The sequence below is a fragment of the Acomys minous genome, assembly GCF_964271855.1.
Source record: "Acomys minous genome assembly, chromosome: 12".
NCBI classification, from domain to species: Eukaryota; Metazoa; Chordata; class Mammalia; order Rodentia; family Muridae; genus Acomys; species Acomys minous.
Window position 1 is genome coordinate 59,343,599 of NC_140493.1, and position 19,942 is coordinate 59,363,540.

Sequence of the window (19,942 nt, forward strand, 5' to 3'; positions counted from 1 at the left end):
CGGACAAGGAGCTGAGAGTTCTGCATCCTGATCTGCAGGCAGCAGGAAATGGGATGAGCTTCACACTGAGTTTAGATTGAGCATTTTAAGACCTCAAAGCCCCACCTCCATAGTAACACACTATGTCTGTCAAGGCCACACCTACTCCGAGGCCACACCTCCTAATAGTGCCACCTTCTGTGGCCAAGCGCGCGCGCACACACACACACACACAGACATAGTTATGTCTCTGGGAACATAACTATTCAGACCACCACAAGAATTGAGAGTTCAAAATGTTTAGTTTATATGTTTTTATGCTGATCGGAGGAAGGCTGTCTGTCATGGTTGGGTGCAGTCTTTGGATTGGTATGTGTGCCCCAGCTCAGGGACAGGAAACACAGCCTGGATCGTTATTTAGTCAAGCATCCTTTTGGGTTTGCAGAGGCGAGGATCAAACCTGTGCCTTGTACATTACAAGCAAGCACCTTATTTCTGTCCTGCACCTTCACAGCCCTATGTACAGTGTATGCTAGGGAATTCTGAAAACATGAGAACAAAATGATTTCCTTTGATAAGCCTGGAAGAACGCACGTCCAATAGCACTTTGCTGAAAGACAAACCTTTCTCTGTTGAGTTGGTTCTGCAGGCCACATCCAGTATCGTGGCTGCTTTGCCCTCCACTAGTGGAGTAGAGTGGTCATCAGGGAATGACGCTGCTGAGCCCGCAGAGTGCAGCCAGCCACCGGCTGACCTTCACAGAAAGGGATTATTTGTCTTTGCTTAGTTTTTCAGTTGTGTAGTGCCACTTGTTCCTAATCTTAGGCTTTTAATTTATTTTTTAAGTTTATCCTTTCATTCTGAAGTAAGTGGTTTCTCCCTCTCCCCTGTCATATTGATGACTGGCTACTATACTGCTCAAATTGTCCTCCTGATATGAATCCTCTTAAGCTAGTTATAGTAACATGTATTCCAGAATGACAAATAGAGCGATGATGGGATTTTAACATTTATTGGTGGAATATCTAGCAGATACAGTAATAGACCGGCATGTTTGACCTTGAATAAGAAGTCTTCAAGGAGGACCAGAGCTAGTTTTGTGACTTTAAAATGCAGAGAGGCTGGTTCCTATCTGAGCTGCCCCTCAGTGGACCGCTCTTGCCTGCCTGCTCCTGCCTGATCCCAAACATCTCTTGACACTCTGAGCTGCTGCTGACTGTTGGCAAAGTGCTCTTCGCCTGCCTGCTTCCATGAGGTCTGCAGGGACCTGACGGTACAGTGTACATGTGAAGCTGTCACCGGGCCACTCTAAGTCAAGACATTGAATCATCACATATTTGCCTAAGTGTTTTTCTTTGATTTGTTCTCTCCCTACTTTTCTATTAATTATAATAAGTGTGGCCTCTGTCACCTGTTTCTACACTTGACTTTAGTTTGTGATGCTGCTCTGAGAGCTTGGCAGTCTCTGCTTAGACAGCATATCCCGTCAGCGGTCTGCACTGTGTGCTGGGGAAGGATATGGGAGCATCGCTTGGTAGAAATAGCAAGTCACTCCTTTGTGTTCATTGGCCACATAGATTATTAACCCAACTGGGACATTTTCAGATGAAATTAATAACTAGCTTCAGACAGTAGCTTAAAGTGACACTCTCCCAGGTAAACGGGGTCATAAAGTCACACTTACTGTGGTTTCTAGACTTGGGGCTGTGGGTCTCCCACTCTCTGCATGCATGTGTGGGAGTTCGTGTGTGCGTTTGTCACTGTGGATGAACATGCATCTATGTGTGTGGATGAGGAGGTCTGTGCCAGGCCTTTCCCTCAGTCTCTCTGCTGCTGTGTCTGCAGCAGGCTACTGAACTGGGACTCACCTACTTAGCTAGGCTGCCTAAGTTCCTCCTGTCTGTGCACTTAACCAGCTTTTCCCAGGCCTACTCTTCCCCCTTTGTTTTGGGTAGTAGAGTCTCACTATGTAGCCCAGGCTGGACTTTTCTATCTCCTGACTGTTGGGAGTACAAGGAAGCACTCCCATGCATGCATCTGAATACAAATCTTCCACAGAGATGGAAAGGATGTTGTATTTATTATTTAAAAAGTGAATTTATATTTAACTATTCAGACAGTTATTTTAAACTTTGTTCCAGAATTTTAACTGGATAGCTAATGTACAGGAATGAGACTTAAAATGACCTTTTAAAGAATGAATGGTTTAAAAATTTTAATTTTACAAATTGTCCAATATTTAGAAGCCGCTGGAGTTCTGGAGTGGGCGGAAGCGGAGGAGGATCCTCTGGTAGGTCTTCCGCCGGAGCCCGCGATTCCCGGCGACAGACTCGAGTCATTCGGACAGGACGGGATCGGGGGTCTGGCCTTCTGGGCAGTCAGCCGCAGCCGGTTATTCCCGCGTCTGTCATTCCTGAGGAGCTGATTTCACAGGTGTGCCTTTTCAGAACATTTCCTACACAGGCGAGGGTGAGGTGAGACTGAACCAAATGCCCTGGCTCGTAGTCAGTCATTGAAAAATGTGGGTTTTTTTCTTTATCAGTTTAGAAGACTGGCATTACTAAATAAGAGAAAATTAGCATAGCACTATTCTTTGTTTACTTTAAGGCCCAAGTTGTTTTACAAGGCAAATCGAGAAGTGTCATTATTCGAGAACTGCAGCGAACAAATCTTGATGTAAACCTTGCTGTAAATAATTTACTCAGCCGCGATGATGAAGATGGAGATGACGGCGACGATACAGCAAGTGAATCTTACTTGCCGGGAGGTCGGTTCCTCACTCTTCATGTCTTCTCCTGCTTGGGGTGCTGCTTGGCCTGAGGACTGACATTCAGAGTGTAACTGATGATAATGTCTGTGTTCTGGGTGCTGGTGGATACTTATTGCTATGCACCCCCTACCCCCAACCAGGATTTCTCTGTCTGTATGTACAGCCTTGGCTGTCCTGGACTCGCTTTGTAAACCAGGCTGGCCTCGAACTCACAGAGATCTGCATGCCTCTGCCTCCCTCAGTGCTGGGATTAAAGGCATGAGTCATTGTGCCTAATTTACAGTTTGATTATAAATCCTTTTTAAAAAAGGGAAAACATTTTTGCTCAGTGGATTTGTGCTTGCTCCTAATTAAGGCGTGGTTGTGTTTGTTGCACAGTCTTACGCTTGCCTGACATGTAGGATGCTGTTTCTTGATAATGTAAACAAACGGACATTGGTACTTACTGAACTACATTTACAATTTGTTTCTATGATGTTAAGTATCGTATCTTAAAAGTGGTCATCAGTAAGTAGCACCTGCAGCAGTTATGCATGTGATGGTCCTTAAGATCTGTGTTTATAATGGTAATTTTAGTTCCTACATGTTGTGGGGTTTTTTGCTTTTGTTTTTGTTTTTCACTCAGGCACTCACAGTCCCTGACTTTATGTAATTTAATTTTTAGAGATCTTTTAGTGGTCTATAGCTACTTTATTTATATTTGTTTGTTTTTATTTGTAGAGGATCTTATGTCGCTTCTTGATGCTGACATTCACTCTGCCCACCCAAGTGTCATTATTGATGCTGACGCCATGTTTTCTGAGGACATTAGCTATTTTGGTTACCCTTCTTTCCGTCGTTCATCACTTTCTAGGCTAGGCTCATCTCGAGGTAATTTTGCGTTTATTTCTTCTTGAGTGTGGGCTCACTGTGTGGAAGGGTAATGATAGAGTCCCCTGCCTCTGCACTCGGGACCTTACAGTGGGGTGAAGGCATTGCATTCCAGTGGTTGGGGCACCTTGGCTTTCCCACTAGGTCTGTGTATCCTGGAGTGCCACAGCAGAATATCAGAGAGGGCCTTTCATTGTATAACACTTAGGAAAGGCTGTGATTTACCTAAGTGTATTTTTACCTAGGAGATAGGTTTTGAACTAAAAGTAGGATTCGAATTTCAGTGTCATACAGCATTCAGGAAAAAACAAAAAACAACCAACTTCTTAATTTGATTAAAAGCGCATAATCATTATATTTCTTTTAAATGCGAGTTTGAAGTATGAAAACCTTAGCAGAGCGGGGCTGACCAGTATTACATGGATAGACATGTTTGACGTACTAAAATGCTGTTTGTACAAGCTTGAAATCTTTAAAAGGTATATATAGTACAGATTCGGAGCCACTTAGCCAACCTCTTGTAGGCATATGCAAGCTTTAACTTACATTCTTACCAGAATTCATAACTGCTTTATCTAAGTAATAGACAAAATGAGTTGTAGTTAGCAATCCTTAGTAAACTAGAAGAGATGCCAGGCTGTGCTAAGGATGGCCTTGCCACAGATAACGCTGCTTAGAAGTTGAAGCTTGAAAACTAACACATCTGTGGCTGACGTTTAACAGATGAACACACGTGTAGCTTAAACTTCAGGTAAACACCTTAACTACTTTAAACCATCAATTATTGATTTCCAAATACTTATTTTTTAACATTAGCAATTCCTAAAACCTGTTTCTTAAGTTACTCCATGTAGATATTTTTAGTTTGAATCATATGAAATAGCACTTGGCCACTTGAGCTGGCAATATGGCTGTCTTTGTTGTTTTACTGGAGTTGGGGGATGGCAACCAAGCGCCCTCATGTTGGCCACACTTTCCTGGGAGCTACTGCCTAGCCCCAATTGCAGCCGGTTTCTGTGGTTCGGTATGGACTATCTCTAATCTTTCATCTTTACTATGTTATTCTTTTATTTACTTATCATTCATTTATTTATTTCTTCAAGACAGGGTTTCTTTGTGTAGCCCTGGCTGTCATTGAAATCAGAGATCAGCTTCCTCTGCCTCCCAAGGGCAGGGACTAAAGGAGTCCGACACCACACCTGCCTATGTTGACCATTTTAAAAAGTGACTTACAGACAATTGAAAAATGTGGCTGTGGCTTTAGGCAATTTGAGGCTAGGTTTTAGTAAACCCTATTCCTCAAAACATTTTAAATGCGTTATCCATAGAATTTATTCTATAGATTTATCTTTAACAGGGACCTGAGTCATCACAAGTTTGTACTTTATCCTAATATGTTTTCGTTTCATCCTATTTAACCTTTTCTGTTTCTTTATTTAAAAAGAAAAAGCTTCGAAGATTTGTAACAAATACTGTTTATTTGTGCCTTAGTTAGAGTTTCTGTTGCTGAGATTAAACACCATGACCAAAAGCAATTGAGGAAGGGGAGGGTTTATTTCAGATTATATAGTTCCACATCACAGTCTCTGAGGAAGTCAGGCCAGGAACTCAAAACAAGGCAAAAACCTGGAAGCCATGGAGGAGTGCTGCTTTCCAAGACTTGTTCAGTCCGCTTTCTTATAGCACCCAGGACCACAGCCACCTGCTGTGGCCACGCCCACAGTGGGCAGGGCCTTCTACATCAACCATACCCACCAGGATGGCCCCGCCTACAGCGGGCAGGGCCTTCTATATCAACCACACCCACCTGGGTGGCCCCCGCCTACAGTGGATAGGACCCTTCCATGTCAACCATGGTTTAGGCTAGTCTAGTAGGGTCATTTTCTTAGTTGATGTTTTCTCTTTCTGGCCTATGTCAGGTTGACTGAAAAATAAGCCAGCCCAGTTTCCTTACATATATTACATGTTTTGAAATTCTAATTTATAAATCAAAGAACTTTACACTAATTCTTTCTTTTTTAAAAAAGATTTCTAGACTATTACGTATACAGTGCTCTGCCTGCATGTACATACACCTGCAGGCCAGAAGAAGGCATCAGATCACATTATAGATGGTTGTGAGCCACCACGTGGTTGCTGGGAATTGAACTCAGGACCTCTGGAGGAGCAGTCAGTGCCCTTAACCTCTGAGCCATCTCTCTAGCCCTACACTAATTATTTCTAATGAAATAAGAATTTCATGTAAATAATATAAATAGTGAAATAATTCCAGAATCTTTAAATCTATTAAAAAGAAAAAGCCACCAAATCAAACTTAGAATAATTCTGCTCTAAAAACATTGGACTGCCTCTCCATAGTTTCAAAAAATACTAGTTTATAATTTTTTTCCAGTCACTTGACGAGTTAATGTTTTGAGTGTTGCATGTCAGCCTAATTAGCTATTGAGTAGACATTTTGAGTAGATAAGTGCTGTTAGCTGCGTCCTGCAGGGTGTGTACTAGAGAGTGGCTTACTTTTATCCCACTGGTGTGACCCGATTGCATACCAGTTCTCCTTCTTCCCTTAGAGAGAGACTCCGAGCTTTTGCGGGAACGGGAATCTGTTCTACGCTTAAGGGAACGACGGTGGCTTGACGGAGCCTCATTTGACAATGAGAGGGGCTCTACCAGCAAAGAAGGAGAGCCAAACCCGGATAAGAAGAGCACGCCTGTCCAAAGTCCAGTGTCCCTGGGAGAAGATCTACAGTGGTGGCCTGATAAGGTATTTATTTGGAAGATGTTTGTCCCTTTTCATTGAGGGAGAATCCTGACAACCTTCCCTCCCACTAAGAAGGTTCTGTTTTATTTACTTAGATGCTGAAAAGAGGCATTGTTTTAAACTGCTCATCTGCCTTTATTTTGGAAGCAGGCCACTGCCTGAGCCACATACCCTGTGGCCAGTGCTGCTGCTGTGCTGCTGCTGCCTGTGACGTGACTCAGAAACTGGGGCAGTAGTCTCAGAACACATGGCCGTTTACTTTCCAGGACATTTTTCCTAGTGATGATTGCTTTACTGACTGTTATATTCTTTGCCAAGTTTGAAATGTCGACTGGGCCTTAGTTTCCCCAGGACAAGCTGTAGGCACTGGGGCAGCATTAGAACGAGGTGAGGGCTGTGTGTCTCCGGAGTTACATAGCTGCTCCTTTCTATGGCAGTAAGTTTTGGCAGACCCTTTGCCGCTGTGGTAACAGACAGAGTAGGCCAGGTGCGGAGTGGGGTGCTGGGAAAGGAGAGCAGTAGTGAATCCAGAGGGCACCTAGTACTTGAGAAGCTGGTTTGGCTCTTATAGATCCATTCCCACCATAAATGAAGTCTATTGGCGGTGTGTGCTTCAGTGTGCTGAAGTCAATTCCAGAGGCGTTTACAGAAATCCATGGTTTTCACTCATTAAAAACCTCCCTTCCCCCATTTCCACAGACAGCTGACTGGAACTTAATTCTAAAGTGTAAATAAACTGAACTCTTGGTACACACCTCTGATCCTGGTGTTTGGGAAGGTGAGGCAGGAAAATCAGGCTAGATGTGGCTGTGTGAGCCTCTGTCTCAGGCAGGGGAAGGGGTGTGGAGGTTAGTCGCCAGCAGATAAAGAGAGAGAGCCTGAGTTTATTTTCATTTCTTTAATCTCAAACTTGGGAGAATGTTAAACCTTTCAGATCTATTTTTTTAAAATAGTTCTTTTCAATCTTAATGCAGTCACTATACACACACACACACACACACACACACACACACACACACACACACACACTGCATAGCTCACGTGGGAAACTCTAATGCAAGAGGGCTGTGCACTTTAATCTGTGTCCTTGGACTGTTCATGCTGGCAGCCGCCATGCTTTGCCTGACTGTATTCTCAGTCATTGACACAGCACTGGAAGTAGCCTGGGTCCTCCTGTGGTTGAACCATTTGGTTCAGTTGGTCCCCTTCCCTCTCCTCTCCCCCTCCATCTCTGGGGAGTAGACACCATTGCTCTGTATTTCTCATCTCTCTTCCTGGATTGTGTTAGAGCTCTGTCATTTTTTGTTTTCGCCACTTAGTTAAGGATTGTGATTCCTGAGGATGAAAGGATTCAGAGGGGTTGAAGGAAGTCAGTGGGCAGCAGACACAGGATTGGGATGTACTTGGTGTTTGCCACAGCTGCCGTCAGCAGAGAGCTGAGGGTCTGAGAGGGCCTGTGAGTGCCCAGCTCAGGGCGGCTGGGGGTGCTGTGCTCAGGCTAACACTTGAGCACCAGAGCAGATGGAAGGAGTCTCCATCCTTTCATTCCTTCCAGTCACAGCCGTGTGCTGACTGGTCACTGCTAGGCTTGCTTTGATACATAGTGGGCTGTATTGACTACTAAGACCTTTTCTCATAAAACTTCAGGTCTGAGCCCGGTGGTGGCACACACGACTTTAATCCCAGCACTGGGGAGGCAGAGGCAGGTGGATTGTTGTGAGTTCAAGGTCAGCCTGGTCTATGAGAAAGTTTCAGGACATTGAGGGCTATACAGAAAAATTGTCGCAAAAAACAAACAAAAAAAACAAACAAACAAAAAAACCGAACCAACCAACCAACAAAAAAACTTTTAAGTCTTACACGCCTTTAATCCCAGCAATTGGGAGGCAGAGGCATGTGGAGCTCTGTGAGTTTGAGACCAGCCTGGTATCATAGCAAGTACCCGGCCAGCAAGACAAAACAACATTGATAAAGTGTGGTAATTTGTTAATGATTAAAAACAAACAGGACTGGGGTAGGATTGAAAAAAAGAAAAACAAAAAAAGAAAATCAAACAAACAAACAAACAAAAAAACCCAGGGCCACACAAAAGAAGCATAAGAAAAGGGACATTTTTAGGAAAGAAAAGAAGAGGTGGAGTAGCCACGGTTGGCCAAGGGCAAAGTAGAATCTGCTGCTACTATTCCTTTTGATCACAGTAATATGCTGTATTTGCATTCAGTGACAGGCGCACATAAATAAATAAATATTTATTTATTTATTTATCTATTTATATATATATGAGTCCCTTCCCCAGGCTGGTGATCATCCTATTTATTGACATGGGTCCAGAGCAGATTTCTAGGTCCTGATTGGCCCAGGTCTTGTCCTGGTAAACAGTGGGCTATCATGGAAAGATATAGCAAGCATTTTTTATTTATGTTTTAAATGAGTAACAGTTCTGAGAGGGTCTGCCATTGTGCTTTTGCAGTTAGGATGGTTCATTTGGGTTGTGCTGCCCTCAGCAACAGATCATTTATATACAGTATTGGATTTGTTTTATTTGCTCACCGTGTGTCCGGCTGGCCTGCAGCAGTGCAGAGCTCCCTCAAGGAGCACACTGAGGATCCTCACCATAGACTGAGGGTTAGAGTCCTCATCACAGCTAAGCTGAAGGTGTGGAGAAAGTCCTGTGGGGACTGAGTGGGAAGTGACTAACCCCATTCTAGAGGTTGGAGAAAGGCTTCCCAGAGGATCTGACCTTTAAACAATGTTCTTGAGGTAAAATGGGCATGCGCCCTGAGCCCTGAGAGCTCATGGTATTGTTCTTCAGTGACTAAGGGTCTATTAGAGCGTAGAGGAGTTCTGTGATGGGGGTGCTGAGTTCTTGTCTGTTTTGAAGGATCTGGACATTCTTGGACTCATAAGAGAAGTAGATGAAAGGAAAGGGACCGACTCAGTTTGAGCGTGGTAGGACGGTTGCATAAAGTGTGCCGACCTCTGTGCCGACCTCAACCACAGTAGGAATGCTGGGGACGGAGGAGGGAGGTGGAACTGACAGGTACAGCACTCTGACCAGTTGCTAGCCTGTGAGAGGAAAAGAGCCATGACTACACAGGGGCAGTGGGCTTCCTTAATGCAGGTGTGGGCTGCAGACGAGGGCAGCCTTGCTGGAGATGGCGTGTCTTTTAGGAGCTTGGGTGTGTCTTACTGTCACTATTCTGTGAGAAGCTGTGGCTCTTTTTACTTTGTAATGAGTGCCTGTCTTTCTCTTAGCTCTTATACAGGGCCTATATTAAAATATGTTTATCACATCGCAGCTTTGCTTCCTTTTTTTTTTTATTTTTAAGTGAAATAAGCAGAGTTCTGCAGGTAACCCTGGACATCATATTTAAAAGCTTAGCGTGCTAGTTGATGTACTCACTGACTGGGGACAGTGACACAGGCTGGAGGAAGCACGTGGTGTGCTGGGGGGACTGGACTTGAAAAGAAAAGGCATAAGCAGGGCACGGGCAGCTGCGGAGCCAGGCCAGCCGTGGCTCTCGGTCCTCCCGCCTGAGCCGTGGGACTTAGGCTGTGTGGTAGAGTTTATGGAGGATAGACTGCTATCCATTTGGCGCTAAGAAGTCTTTGTTTCAGAAAGCTGGGAAGATGAAACAGCTTAAGTGAGAATTCTCTTTACCACGAGGCTGACTGAAGGACAGGCTAGTCTGCATGGTTGTTGGGGAAAGGATACCAGAAGGGGCTGTTTTTAGCCTGTGTGTCCGTGCGTGGCCTTTACAGAAGGCTGGAGGTCTTTGTCTGGAGGTGGGAGGTGACGGGGACATCAGAAGCATGGCTTCCTGCAGGAGCTGGCCATTTTGAGGCACATGAAAGGCGGGGTGGGGAGCAGCGTGGCCGCGGTGGACCCAGTAGGTCCACAACTACACGCTGCATATTAGTTCGCCACTCCACTCCAGATATTTGTTAAAATATATTCATATCAGGTATCAAAAATGGGTCCAGAGAAACATAATTGACCTTAAGTCACTTTAATGAGTGGACTTAGGTTTGGACTCCGGTTTGCTGATGCCGTTCCGTTGTATTTCATTTTAAGTAGAGGACTGAGAAGAGAGAGTGAGGTGGAACAGGTGAGCTGGGGTGCAGGCAGCTCCTACAAGGAGGGCAGGCAGTCATGGCCTAAGGAAGGGGGCTCCCTGACTTCAAGGATTTAAATTCTATGTGATGTCATCTTTCACACCACCTGTGAGGTGACTTGAAGTAGAAGTGATTGGTGCAAATGCAATAAAATTAAAATCAGTGTTCAGGCATTCATTTGTTGCTTATAACCCTTGATAGATATCCCCAAGTTAGGCCAGCAGTGTAGTCTATCAGACCAAGGAAGATTCTGTGCTCGCAGGTTTTGCTTTAAGGTTCCTGGGTACTTCATGGGCTCAGTCATTGTTCTTACCTTTTTTCTTTCTTTCTTTTTTTTCTTTGTTTGTTTTCTTTTTTAAATCATATTTACGAGGCTGGAGAGATGGCTCAGAGGTTAAGAGCACTGGCTGATTCAATTCCCAGCAACCACATGGTGGCTCCCAACCATCTGTAATGAGATCTGGTGTCCTCTTCTGGCCTGTAGGCATACATGCAGGTAGAACACTGTGTACATAATACATAAATAATTTTTAAAAAAAGATTTATTTATACAGTAGTCTGCCTACATGTATGCCTGCCTGCCACAGGAAGGCACTGGATCTCATTACAGATGGTCGTGAGCCTACCAGGTGGTTTCTGGGGGATTGAACTCAAGACTTTTGGAAGAGCTGACGGTGCTCTTAACAACTGAGCCATCTCTCCAGCCCATAAATCAGTCTTTTAAAAAATCATATTGACATTCATTGCTTTTTATTTTCAGTATATTGCATCCTAATTTATTGCATGTCTTTCATCTTAAAAGTTAATGAACTTTTACCATAAAGATCAGAATGGTTTTCTCAGTTTGGAAGTATCTGTAGAGAAGGGGTCTTCCTGCCTCCCCACCCCACCCCACCCCCCACTTTATTCAGGTGTTTATGGACTACTTTCCTGTGGACTGTTCTGGGCTTGTTTTTGTGTGAGATAAGCTGGTAAATGCCCTGGGCTGTGAGGTGTGGGATCGGCTGAAAAGAAGGCAGGATGAGAGCTAGAATGTCAGAATTGGTGAGTTTGCTTTGCACAGGTTCGGTTGAGGAGAATGGATTACCTGAAAGGCAGAGACAGCAGCAAGGACAGTGCTAGTGTGCTGTCCTCACGACAGCCTTCTGAAGACAGAAGCGGGCCAGCACTGCTGACGGAGAGGGAGCGAGGACTTGGGAGGACCCTGGAGGCTGCTGCCTGCGTGCTTATGTCAGCAGCCTAGGTTTTTATAGTTATTAAAGCAGTGTCTGAACTGAGGGATGGGGCAAGTTTTGTATTCATAGTTTTGTTTTATTTTTACTTCATAGGATGGAACAAAATTTACCTGCATTGGGGCTCTGTATTCTGAGCTTCTAGCTGTCAGCAATAAAGGAGAACTTTATCAGTGGAAGTGGAGTGAATCTGAGCCTTACAGAAATGCCCAGGTATTTTGTTATATTAAACCTTGGAATGAATGACTACATATCTACATGAGAAATAGTAATCATTTTTCTTATGCTTTCAAAGAATCCTTCATTGCATCATCCACGAGCAACATTTTTGGGGTTGACCAATGAAAAGATAGTCCTCCTGTCTGCAAATAGCATAAGAGCAACTGTCGCTACTGAAAATAACAAGGCAGGTACCATTTTGCATTGATGAACATTCCATGCTGAGAGTTGTGCTGCCTTTCTCCGCCGCTTTTCATTCTCTTCCAGTGTGACATAGGTCCATAATAGAAGCTTTTAAACATTTACAACAATAATCCTGCCTTAATTTTTTTTTTGTTGGCTAGCTTATACTGTAATTTAACTTCAAGAGTATTTGAAATTCCTTCCTATAATTGTGAGGGTGGGGGGAGGGGTGTGTGGCGACATGGAGGTGAGATGACCTCGCCTGCGACCACTCCTGTTCTCTCCGGGTTGTTGATGGAACTTTTAGGCATAAGTGGCAGCACTTTTCCCCTCGGCCATCCTGGCAGCTTGCCTATATTATTCAGTGTTTAAAGTGGTTTTCTACTGCTGATGAAAAAAGAAAATATCCAAGGAAAGCTAGAAAGGAAAGTGCCGGAAGAGAGGAGAAAGGGCTTAAGCTCTGAAAGTCTGGTTGAAATGTCTTGTTGTCCTACTTGAGGTGAGGTTAGGCATGCTCAGGCTGGTCTGCTGGAGAGTGTGCTAGGCACACTAGGCATAGCTTCAGAGCTCTTGAATTCTAGTAAGACGTCTTAGAGCAAGCCAGTCTGTTGGCCCGTGGCTGTACTTGTGGCAGTTGGGGTGCTGAAGAAGAAAGATCACAAGGGGAATTGTGTCACTCCCACTCCCCAAGGAGGAGAGGAGCCCAGGCGTCATCTGGTTCGTGCCTTAGGAGGCTTGGTTGTGATTTGGCTACATACGAGGAAAGGGTTTTTAGTTTTCTGTCCTTACTAGGAGCCTTAATTTTTTTTCCTGTGTGTAAGTGTTTTTCATGTGTGTGTGCTTACACATGTGTAGAGGTGGTCAGAGAGGGTATCAGATCTCCTGGAACTGGGTAATTGTGACATGGATAGCACCTCCATATCGCCTGGGAACGGAACCTGGGTCTTCTGCAAAAGCAGCAGTGCTCTTAATTACTATGCCATTTCTCCAGCACCCAGGAAAAGCATCTGAAGGATTTGTTTTGTTCTATGGACCGCCAAAGCTTGTAGACTTGGAGGTGATAGAATATCCATTACACCTTGCCCTGGTGCTGACCGCAGCCCCTTTCGGAAAGTAGCTTTTACCTACGCCTCTGCTGTTATCTTCCTTAGGTTGCTACATGGGTGGATGAAACTTTAAGTTCTGTGGCTTCTAAGTTAGAGCACACAGCACAGACTTACTCTGAACTTCAAGGAGAACGGATAGTTTCTTTACATTGCTGTGCTCTTTACACCTGCGCCCAGCTGGAGAATAATTTATATTGGTGGTAAGTCTCTTTCACAGAATGTTCTTATTACATAGAAAGCAGCTTTGAAGAGAAAAATCCCATCATGAGGTCACTGAAAAGACAGTGCTTTGTAGAGACAGGAATTTCCCTTTAGAGCAGTTGCATTAAAACACGAATAATAATTTTATGGAAATACTGTATGCTTAGCAACCATACTATTAAGTTTCATGAAAGCACAGAGTGAAATAAATTATACAGACTCCTACTGTCTGCAGATAATTACAGCTGGTGTTTGCAGGTAGTTTTAATCCTTTCTTCCCCCATACATACATACATACTTTGGTATTACACAATTGCAAATTATGGGCTATCTGGTATTTTAAACTTACTTTCTTCATTTTATATACACACATGTGTTTATAGTAATAGGACTCCACATTTATTCTTTGTTGTGTTTTTAGGGGGTATTGGTAATTTGTATCATCTAAAGTAATTAATTGTAGGAAAAAGTTAGTTGCAAAAAGATTATTGGTTACTAAGACTGGATCTGGCTATTAAAGTTACGAACAAGGTGCAAATAGAGGTAGTTGCAGATTGATGCTAACCTGTTAGAGAAGCAGTGGGCCAGCAGGCGGAACTAAGTGACTTTGGGTTTATTTGATGGGCTTCTTTGCTGCTCTCTTGACCAGCTTGTGGTTCTCCTTTCAGGGGTGTTGTTCCTTTTAGTCAAAGGAAGAAAATGTTAGAGAAAGCTAGAGCAAAAAATAAAAAACCCAAATCCAGTGCTGGTATTTCCTCCATGCCAAACATCACTGTTGGAACTCAGGTAAGTGGTCAGAGTTAAGCCTAGCTACATGGCATTTTTCTCCTCTTAGCAAGCACTTTCACAGGTGAGCGCTGCTGCACGTCTGGGCCCTAGTAGAATGTGAGCATGTGGACGCCATGTCACTCTTCTCTCATCAGTTGAGTAACAGTTTGTAGATTCTGGTCTCTGCATCTCTAGGTAGTTTTCCTATGGAACAGAGTTCTTTATTGACTTAGTGTTAAGAATTAGTACTTTTCCAGTGCAGAGTATGCAGTGACCTTACAGGAATGTTGAGTGATGTCATCCTAGTGATAAGGCTGGGCGTGGCTGCTCCTGGCAGCCAGGGGGTCCTACAGCAGAGAGAGGCCCTGTCAGATGCCTGCATTTCTATAGGCTGCTGTGCTACGGCTCTGAGATGGTGTGTTAGAAAATGATTTTCTTAACTTTAGTGCTTTTCAAAATGCAGGACTCGGTCTCCTGCAGGCCTCAGAGGCCCCTTTCATGGTCAGTCACGTGTCTGTGCAGGTGATTCTCTCTGAATGCCACAGCCAGAGCACAGCAAGTTGGAGGAAGGAGAGTAAGAGTTTAGTAAAAATGGGCTCTTGAGATGGCTCGGTGTTCCGCTTACCAGTGACTTGAGTTTGAATCTTGGGCCCGGAAGAGTGGAGAGAGGAAAGCAGCTCCACAAAATTGTCGCTGTTCTCCATACGCACACCATGGCATGTGTGCACATGTAACGCATGTGCACAGAATACATGTTAAAAGGACTTTGAGAGGTTGGAGAGAGCTCTGGTTAAAAGTGTTGCTTGTGCAGCATCCCTTTTGGGCTGGCTCATAGCTCCTGTAACCCCAGCACCTTGTGGCCTTGCAGGCAACTCACTCACGTGCACATTCCCACACACAGACACACATGCACACACACAACTTAAAAGTAAAATCCTTCAAGACTTTTGAAAAGAAAGTAACAGGAAGGTAACTGTAGGCTGTTGCCACTGATAATTTTAACTACTTTTCATAGTTAGAATTTTATTACTATTAAACTATTTTAAATGTTTTTAGTTGTAATTACTAATATACTTACTTATTATTAAGATGAGATCCACAGAACTAAAAGATTTTTGGGACATTGATGCCCTTAGGTCAGAGGGGTCCTGATGAATATTTATTTTATGGTAAAATTTAATATTTAACAAGTCATGCCAAGTGTTGTAATGTGAAGAAGCTCCGAGGAATTGAGGACAAATGAGGTTTTTGTTACACGGTGCGGTGCCTGCTTCCTCATGTAGCATTTTCAGTTCAGGTTCTTTCTGTCACCCTGGTCTCTGTGTTTTAAGACAGTCACTACTTGATCCTGGCTGTAATTAATGTACTGGTTCTTGTTTGCTTTTGAGACTATTTACCTACAAAACTGTAGTTGATGATAGGTAATTGTTCTTGAGAGAACTAAGCCCCAGTGTGGTTTCTTGACAGTGGCACTGTAGAGGCCAGCTTTCAGCCCGTAGCTGCCGTGGACCTCTATTCTTTTTGTTTTGTTTTAAGCTCAAGAGTATAGCCTTAGTTCTGCAGAGGTCTTTAATGTGCCCCAACTTTGAGCTAGGAGTGAGAATTTTATAGGTACTGACACTTGAAGTTGTTTGTTGGTTTATCTTCCTCAGCCTTTTGAGTGCTGGGGTAGGGGCTGACCTGCTCATCATGCTACACTGCCCCCTGGAGGCCAGGAGGCATCCATAGAGGCGATGTGTCAGGGCCCTGCAGCAGCGGAATTAAAGGGTCAGCAGTTCAAGCATAGCTGTTTTCCTCTGTTGTGTTCCTTTCCCTTTAAAGAGTGGCGGCCACTGGCTGCCATCGTGAGTTTCCTGGTCCATTTCCAGCAGAGTGCTTCATCACTGTTAGTTGTTTGGATGGAGAAGGGTACTGAGATGTTAACCCTCGTTGTGTGAGTGAGCTTGCGGTGGAAAACAGAAGTGCACTTCCCCATGCGATTGACCTGACTGTCGCTGTTGGTTACATCATTCTGATGATCTTCCCTTTGTTGCTAGGTGTGTTTGAGAAATAACCCTTTGTATCACGCTGGGGCAGTGGCATTTTCAATCAGTGCTGGGATCCCTAAAGTTGGTGTCTTAATGGAGTCAGTTTGGAATATGAACGATAGCTGCAGATTTCAACTTCGGTCGCCAGAGAGCCTGAAAAGCATGGAGAAAGCCAGCAAAGCCACCGAGACAAAGTGAGTGCTGGGGCCCCTGCTGCACAGGTCATGAAAAGTTTGCATAGAGAAATGCCAAATTCTTTTTAAATTGTACATTATAATTTCTTTAAAACAATTTTGGTTTTGTGTGTGTGAGTGTTTGGCGTGCTGGATGCCCAGCCCAGTCCTCTGGAAGAGCAGTAAGTGCTCTCTGTGGCCGAGCCTCCTCTCCAGTCACAGTGCCTGATGGTGGTCAGGAGACAAGGCAGTATTCTCTTTCTTGATTTTTTTGTTTGTTTGTTTGTTTGTTAGCCTCTGTTCTTTGCAGGTGTCATATACCTCTTGACATGCTCAGCTTTACTTTTAGGCCAACATTCTCTCTTCTCCTATGCAACCATGTGACCTTCATTCTGATAAAAGTATCATTATAACATAGAAGAGTATTTTCTTTTTGCTAAATTTTAGGTACATTGGAAATTGTACCTACACTATTTTACACATATAAAATTGTACTCACACTATATACATGGGCGTATAAAGTTCTGAAAGTTTTGTGTGCTTCATGTCCAAACAAATGTAATGATTATAAATTTATTAACTCCTCTGATTTTATTTCTCCTGATGTTAAAAGTGAAAAGTGAAGCTTTAGAAACACAGGGTTTGTTAGTAAGTTAAAAAGATGCTCTTAGCCGGGTGCCATGGCACGCCTGTATCCCCAGCTCTCAGGAGGCAGAGGCAGGCGGACCTCTGAGTTCCAGGACAGCTAAGGAAGGCTACACAGAGAAACCCTGTCTCAAGAAGCCAAAAAGGAAAGGAAGGAAGAAAGAAATCACTAGTGCCTCAGATTTATAGTTTAGTTCTTACCAAAAAAAAAAAAAAAGATTTATAGGTGAATCTCCTAATTGCATTGATATTTCATCTAAAAATGAAAATAGTATATCGCACTACTTTCATATTTTCTGAACTCCATAAAAAAAGAGTTGAACTTGATAGTGCTAGGGGTTAATCCAACTTTGATGTACAAGTATCAGTTCTCTGGGTATGGTGGTCTGGGCACATGCCTGTAATCCTAGCACTTGGGAGACAGAGCTAGGACCTCAGGTTCATAGCCAGCCTGTTCTACAAAGGGAGTCCAGGCTAGTCAGTGCTACATAGATAGACACGCCCATCTCAAAGAAACCAAAACAGCAAAAAAGCCGACATAACCTGTAAGCAAGGTGAACAGAGTATGATATTTAAACTGTGTAACAGAGACCTACAAAGCCTCCTTTGGATTTAGCGATTTCTGTCAGTGAAGTCAAGTAGACTTCTATATTGAGAAGAGCCAGTGTGTAAATCAGAACACGGCTGCTCTGGCAAGAGATCACATCCAAAGACCTTCAGGGTCTGTGTGATCTGGCTGGAATCCAGACACACCTTTAATCCAGGAGACAGAGGCGGACAGATCTGAGTTCAAGGCCAGCCTGGTAAGGAGCAAGTATCAGGTAAAGAAAAGCTTAGGTCCAGGCATGGCTGTACACGCCTTCAATCCTGGATGAAGGTAGTTAGTTTGTAGAAGGAAGCATCCATGTTTGAAAGTGATGTCTAATTGAGTGACAGAAAATTGAATGACTAATCAAAGAAAGACTTGATCAAATAGGTCTCTCAGGAGAGGAAAGGGAAGCTGGTTAAGGGGCAATTTAGGCCAAGCAAAAAGCCAGATTGAGTAAGTCAGCTGGGAGAGGAGTTTGAGCCAGAACAGCTGAGTTGAACCAGCCAGGCAGAGCTCAGTAACAACTAGGGAGGGTGAGCTTATTATTATTAAGCAGTGAGTCTCAGAGGCTGAGAACATTCTAGGCTTAGGTTAGCTTGTACGGAGGCTAGACGCTCCCAGGACTAGACCTGGTTAGCAGAAGAATGCAGTGAGCCTCCTGCACAACAGTTGAACCAGGAGAATAAAAGTTCCTTTTACCAGCCATTTCTGCTTGGATAGAACTCTTTCTGCTTGGCATTGACGTGCCTTCACTTTTGCTATACTAGCTATCAGTCAGTATTGATCCCTTTACAGGACTGAGGGTGTGGTGAAATTCCCTGGCCTAGGAAGCAAGAGAGCTAAGGTGAAGACTCAAATTATTTCTATATGTGATATATCAAATAGTTCTCAAAGGTCTGAAAGATTCTAAGGAGTTACATCTAAAAATAATTTCACTTTATAAAAGTGTACATTTTATCCACTGTAGAACAAAGTGGCGTGGTCTTCCTTCAGAGAGGTTCGGCTGCTTCTCCCAGAGGAGTTCCCTCTGTGCTGCTGCCTTGAGTTGTGGAGAGCTTGTCTGAGGCGCTGTTCTTTCTTAGGCGCACCATGGGCCTTTTCCATTACATGACACTATTGCTATAAACTATGCTTTATGTGTAAAACTATGACCATTTAACAAGGATTTTCCTCTCCCTTACAAATTTGTATCAGTAAATTATTTGAAAGTTTTTGTTGTGTTATTTATAAGGAGGGCACTTTTTTCACTTTAGGCCTGAGAGTAAGCAGGAGCCAGTCAAAACAGAAATGGGTCCTCCACCGTCGCCAGCATCCACCTGCAGCGATGCATCCTCAATTGCCAGCAGTGCATCAATGCCATATAGTAAGTTTTACGTGTTTTATGCATGGTCAGAGTAAGGTCCCAGGTACACACTGGTGCTGTGTTTGACTAGTCAACTCAGTAGCATTTAAAAATTATTTTTATAGATGTTGTATATTCCCTTGCCCCATGGATTTTTTTGTTGTGTTTTGTTTTGTACAGCTTTAAGTTCCTTTTACAAGTTGTTTCTACTTCAGTAGAACTCTCTGCTTGTCATTGAGCTGCCTTCACTTTTGCCACACTAGCCACCAGTCAGAACTTGTCTGTTCCGCTGTCTCCTTTTACAAGGGCAGTAATTACAGTGCTAATTGTTTCAGTTGTTTTTGACAATTACAGTTTAAAATATATAACATTATTTGTAATCATCAAAGGAAATACCCCCTCCCCCGTTACCCAGAATATATGTTCCAGATCTCTTTGAGATTCTTATAACTTTGTACACTAGTTATGACATGACTTCAACTTCTGTTTAGGGTTTATAGAATTTATAAACCTAGGTTTAGAACTGCATCTTGGGTTTCAAGTTCCTTGGAAATCACAGGTTGGAGTTAAATGCTGGCATACACACATTTTGGCTCAATGTTAGTATAGTTAGGCAGGAACCAGTTGTAGCTCATGTTTATTTACTACAAGGTTATTTGAAATAGGAGGTTTATGTTATAACCTCAGCTCAGAAAGGGGTGCCTTCAAGAGTCTTCATTTCTCTGCAAGTACTCCTCACTGTGGTGCTTAGATGGGCTGTGTACAGACGGCTGGTGCTTTCTTCCTGGTACTGACCACCCTGTTGTTGTCTAAGAGCGACGCCGGTCAACTCCTGCTCCGAAGGAAGAGGAGAAGCTGAACGAAGAGCAGTGGTCTCTCCGGGAGGTTGTTTTTGTTGAAGATGTTAAGAACGTTCCAGTCGGCAAGGTGTGTTCAAATTGGATGAGACCTAGTAAGAATTACT

At 43.6% G+C, this 19,942-nt stretch overlaps 1 protein-coding gene across 5 annotated transcripts in view; it reads left to right on the forward strand.

Annotated features, from left to right (window-relative positions):
- The window catches only part of UBR5 (ubiquitin protein ligase E3 component n-recognin 5), a 112,076-nt gene that overhangs the window by 40,995 nt on the left and 51,139 nt on the right, over window positions 1-19,942 (forward strand). For 4 of the 5 annotated variants that reach the window (XM_084751623.1, XM_084751622.1, XM_084751624.1 and 1 more), the window contains exons 6-16: window positions 2,223-2,412; window positions 2,587-2,746; window positions 3,470-3,619; window positions 6,169-6,380; window positions 11,822-11,938; window positions 12,021-12,131; window positions 13,279-13,433; window positions 14,103-14,220; window positions 16,239-16,423; window positions 18,890-18,999; window positions 19,793-19,905. In XM_084751623.1, coding sequence (XP_084607749.1) covers window positions 2,223-2,412; window positions 2,587-2,746; window positions 3,470-3,619; window positions 6,169-6,380; window positions 11,822-11,938; window positions 12,021-12,131; window positions 13,279-13,433; window positions 14,103-14,220; window positions 16,239-16,423; window positions 18,890-18,999; window positions 19,793-19,905 — 1,621 coding nt within the window. The remainder of the gene's footprint in view (window positions 1-2,222; window positions 2,413-2,586; window positions 2,747-3,469; window positions 3,620-6,168; window positions 6,381-11,821; window positions 11,939-12,020; window positions 12,132-13,278; window positions 13,434-14,102; window positions 14,221-16,238; window positions 16,424-18,889; window positions 19,000-19,792; window positions 19,906-19,942) is intronic. The other variant, XM_084751625.1, reaches the window with a different exon arrangement.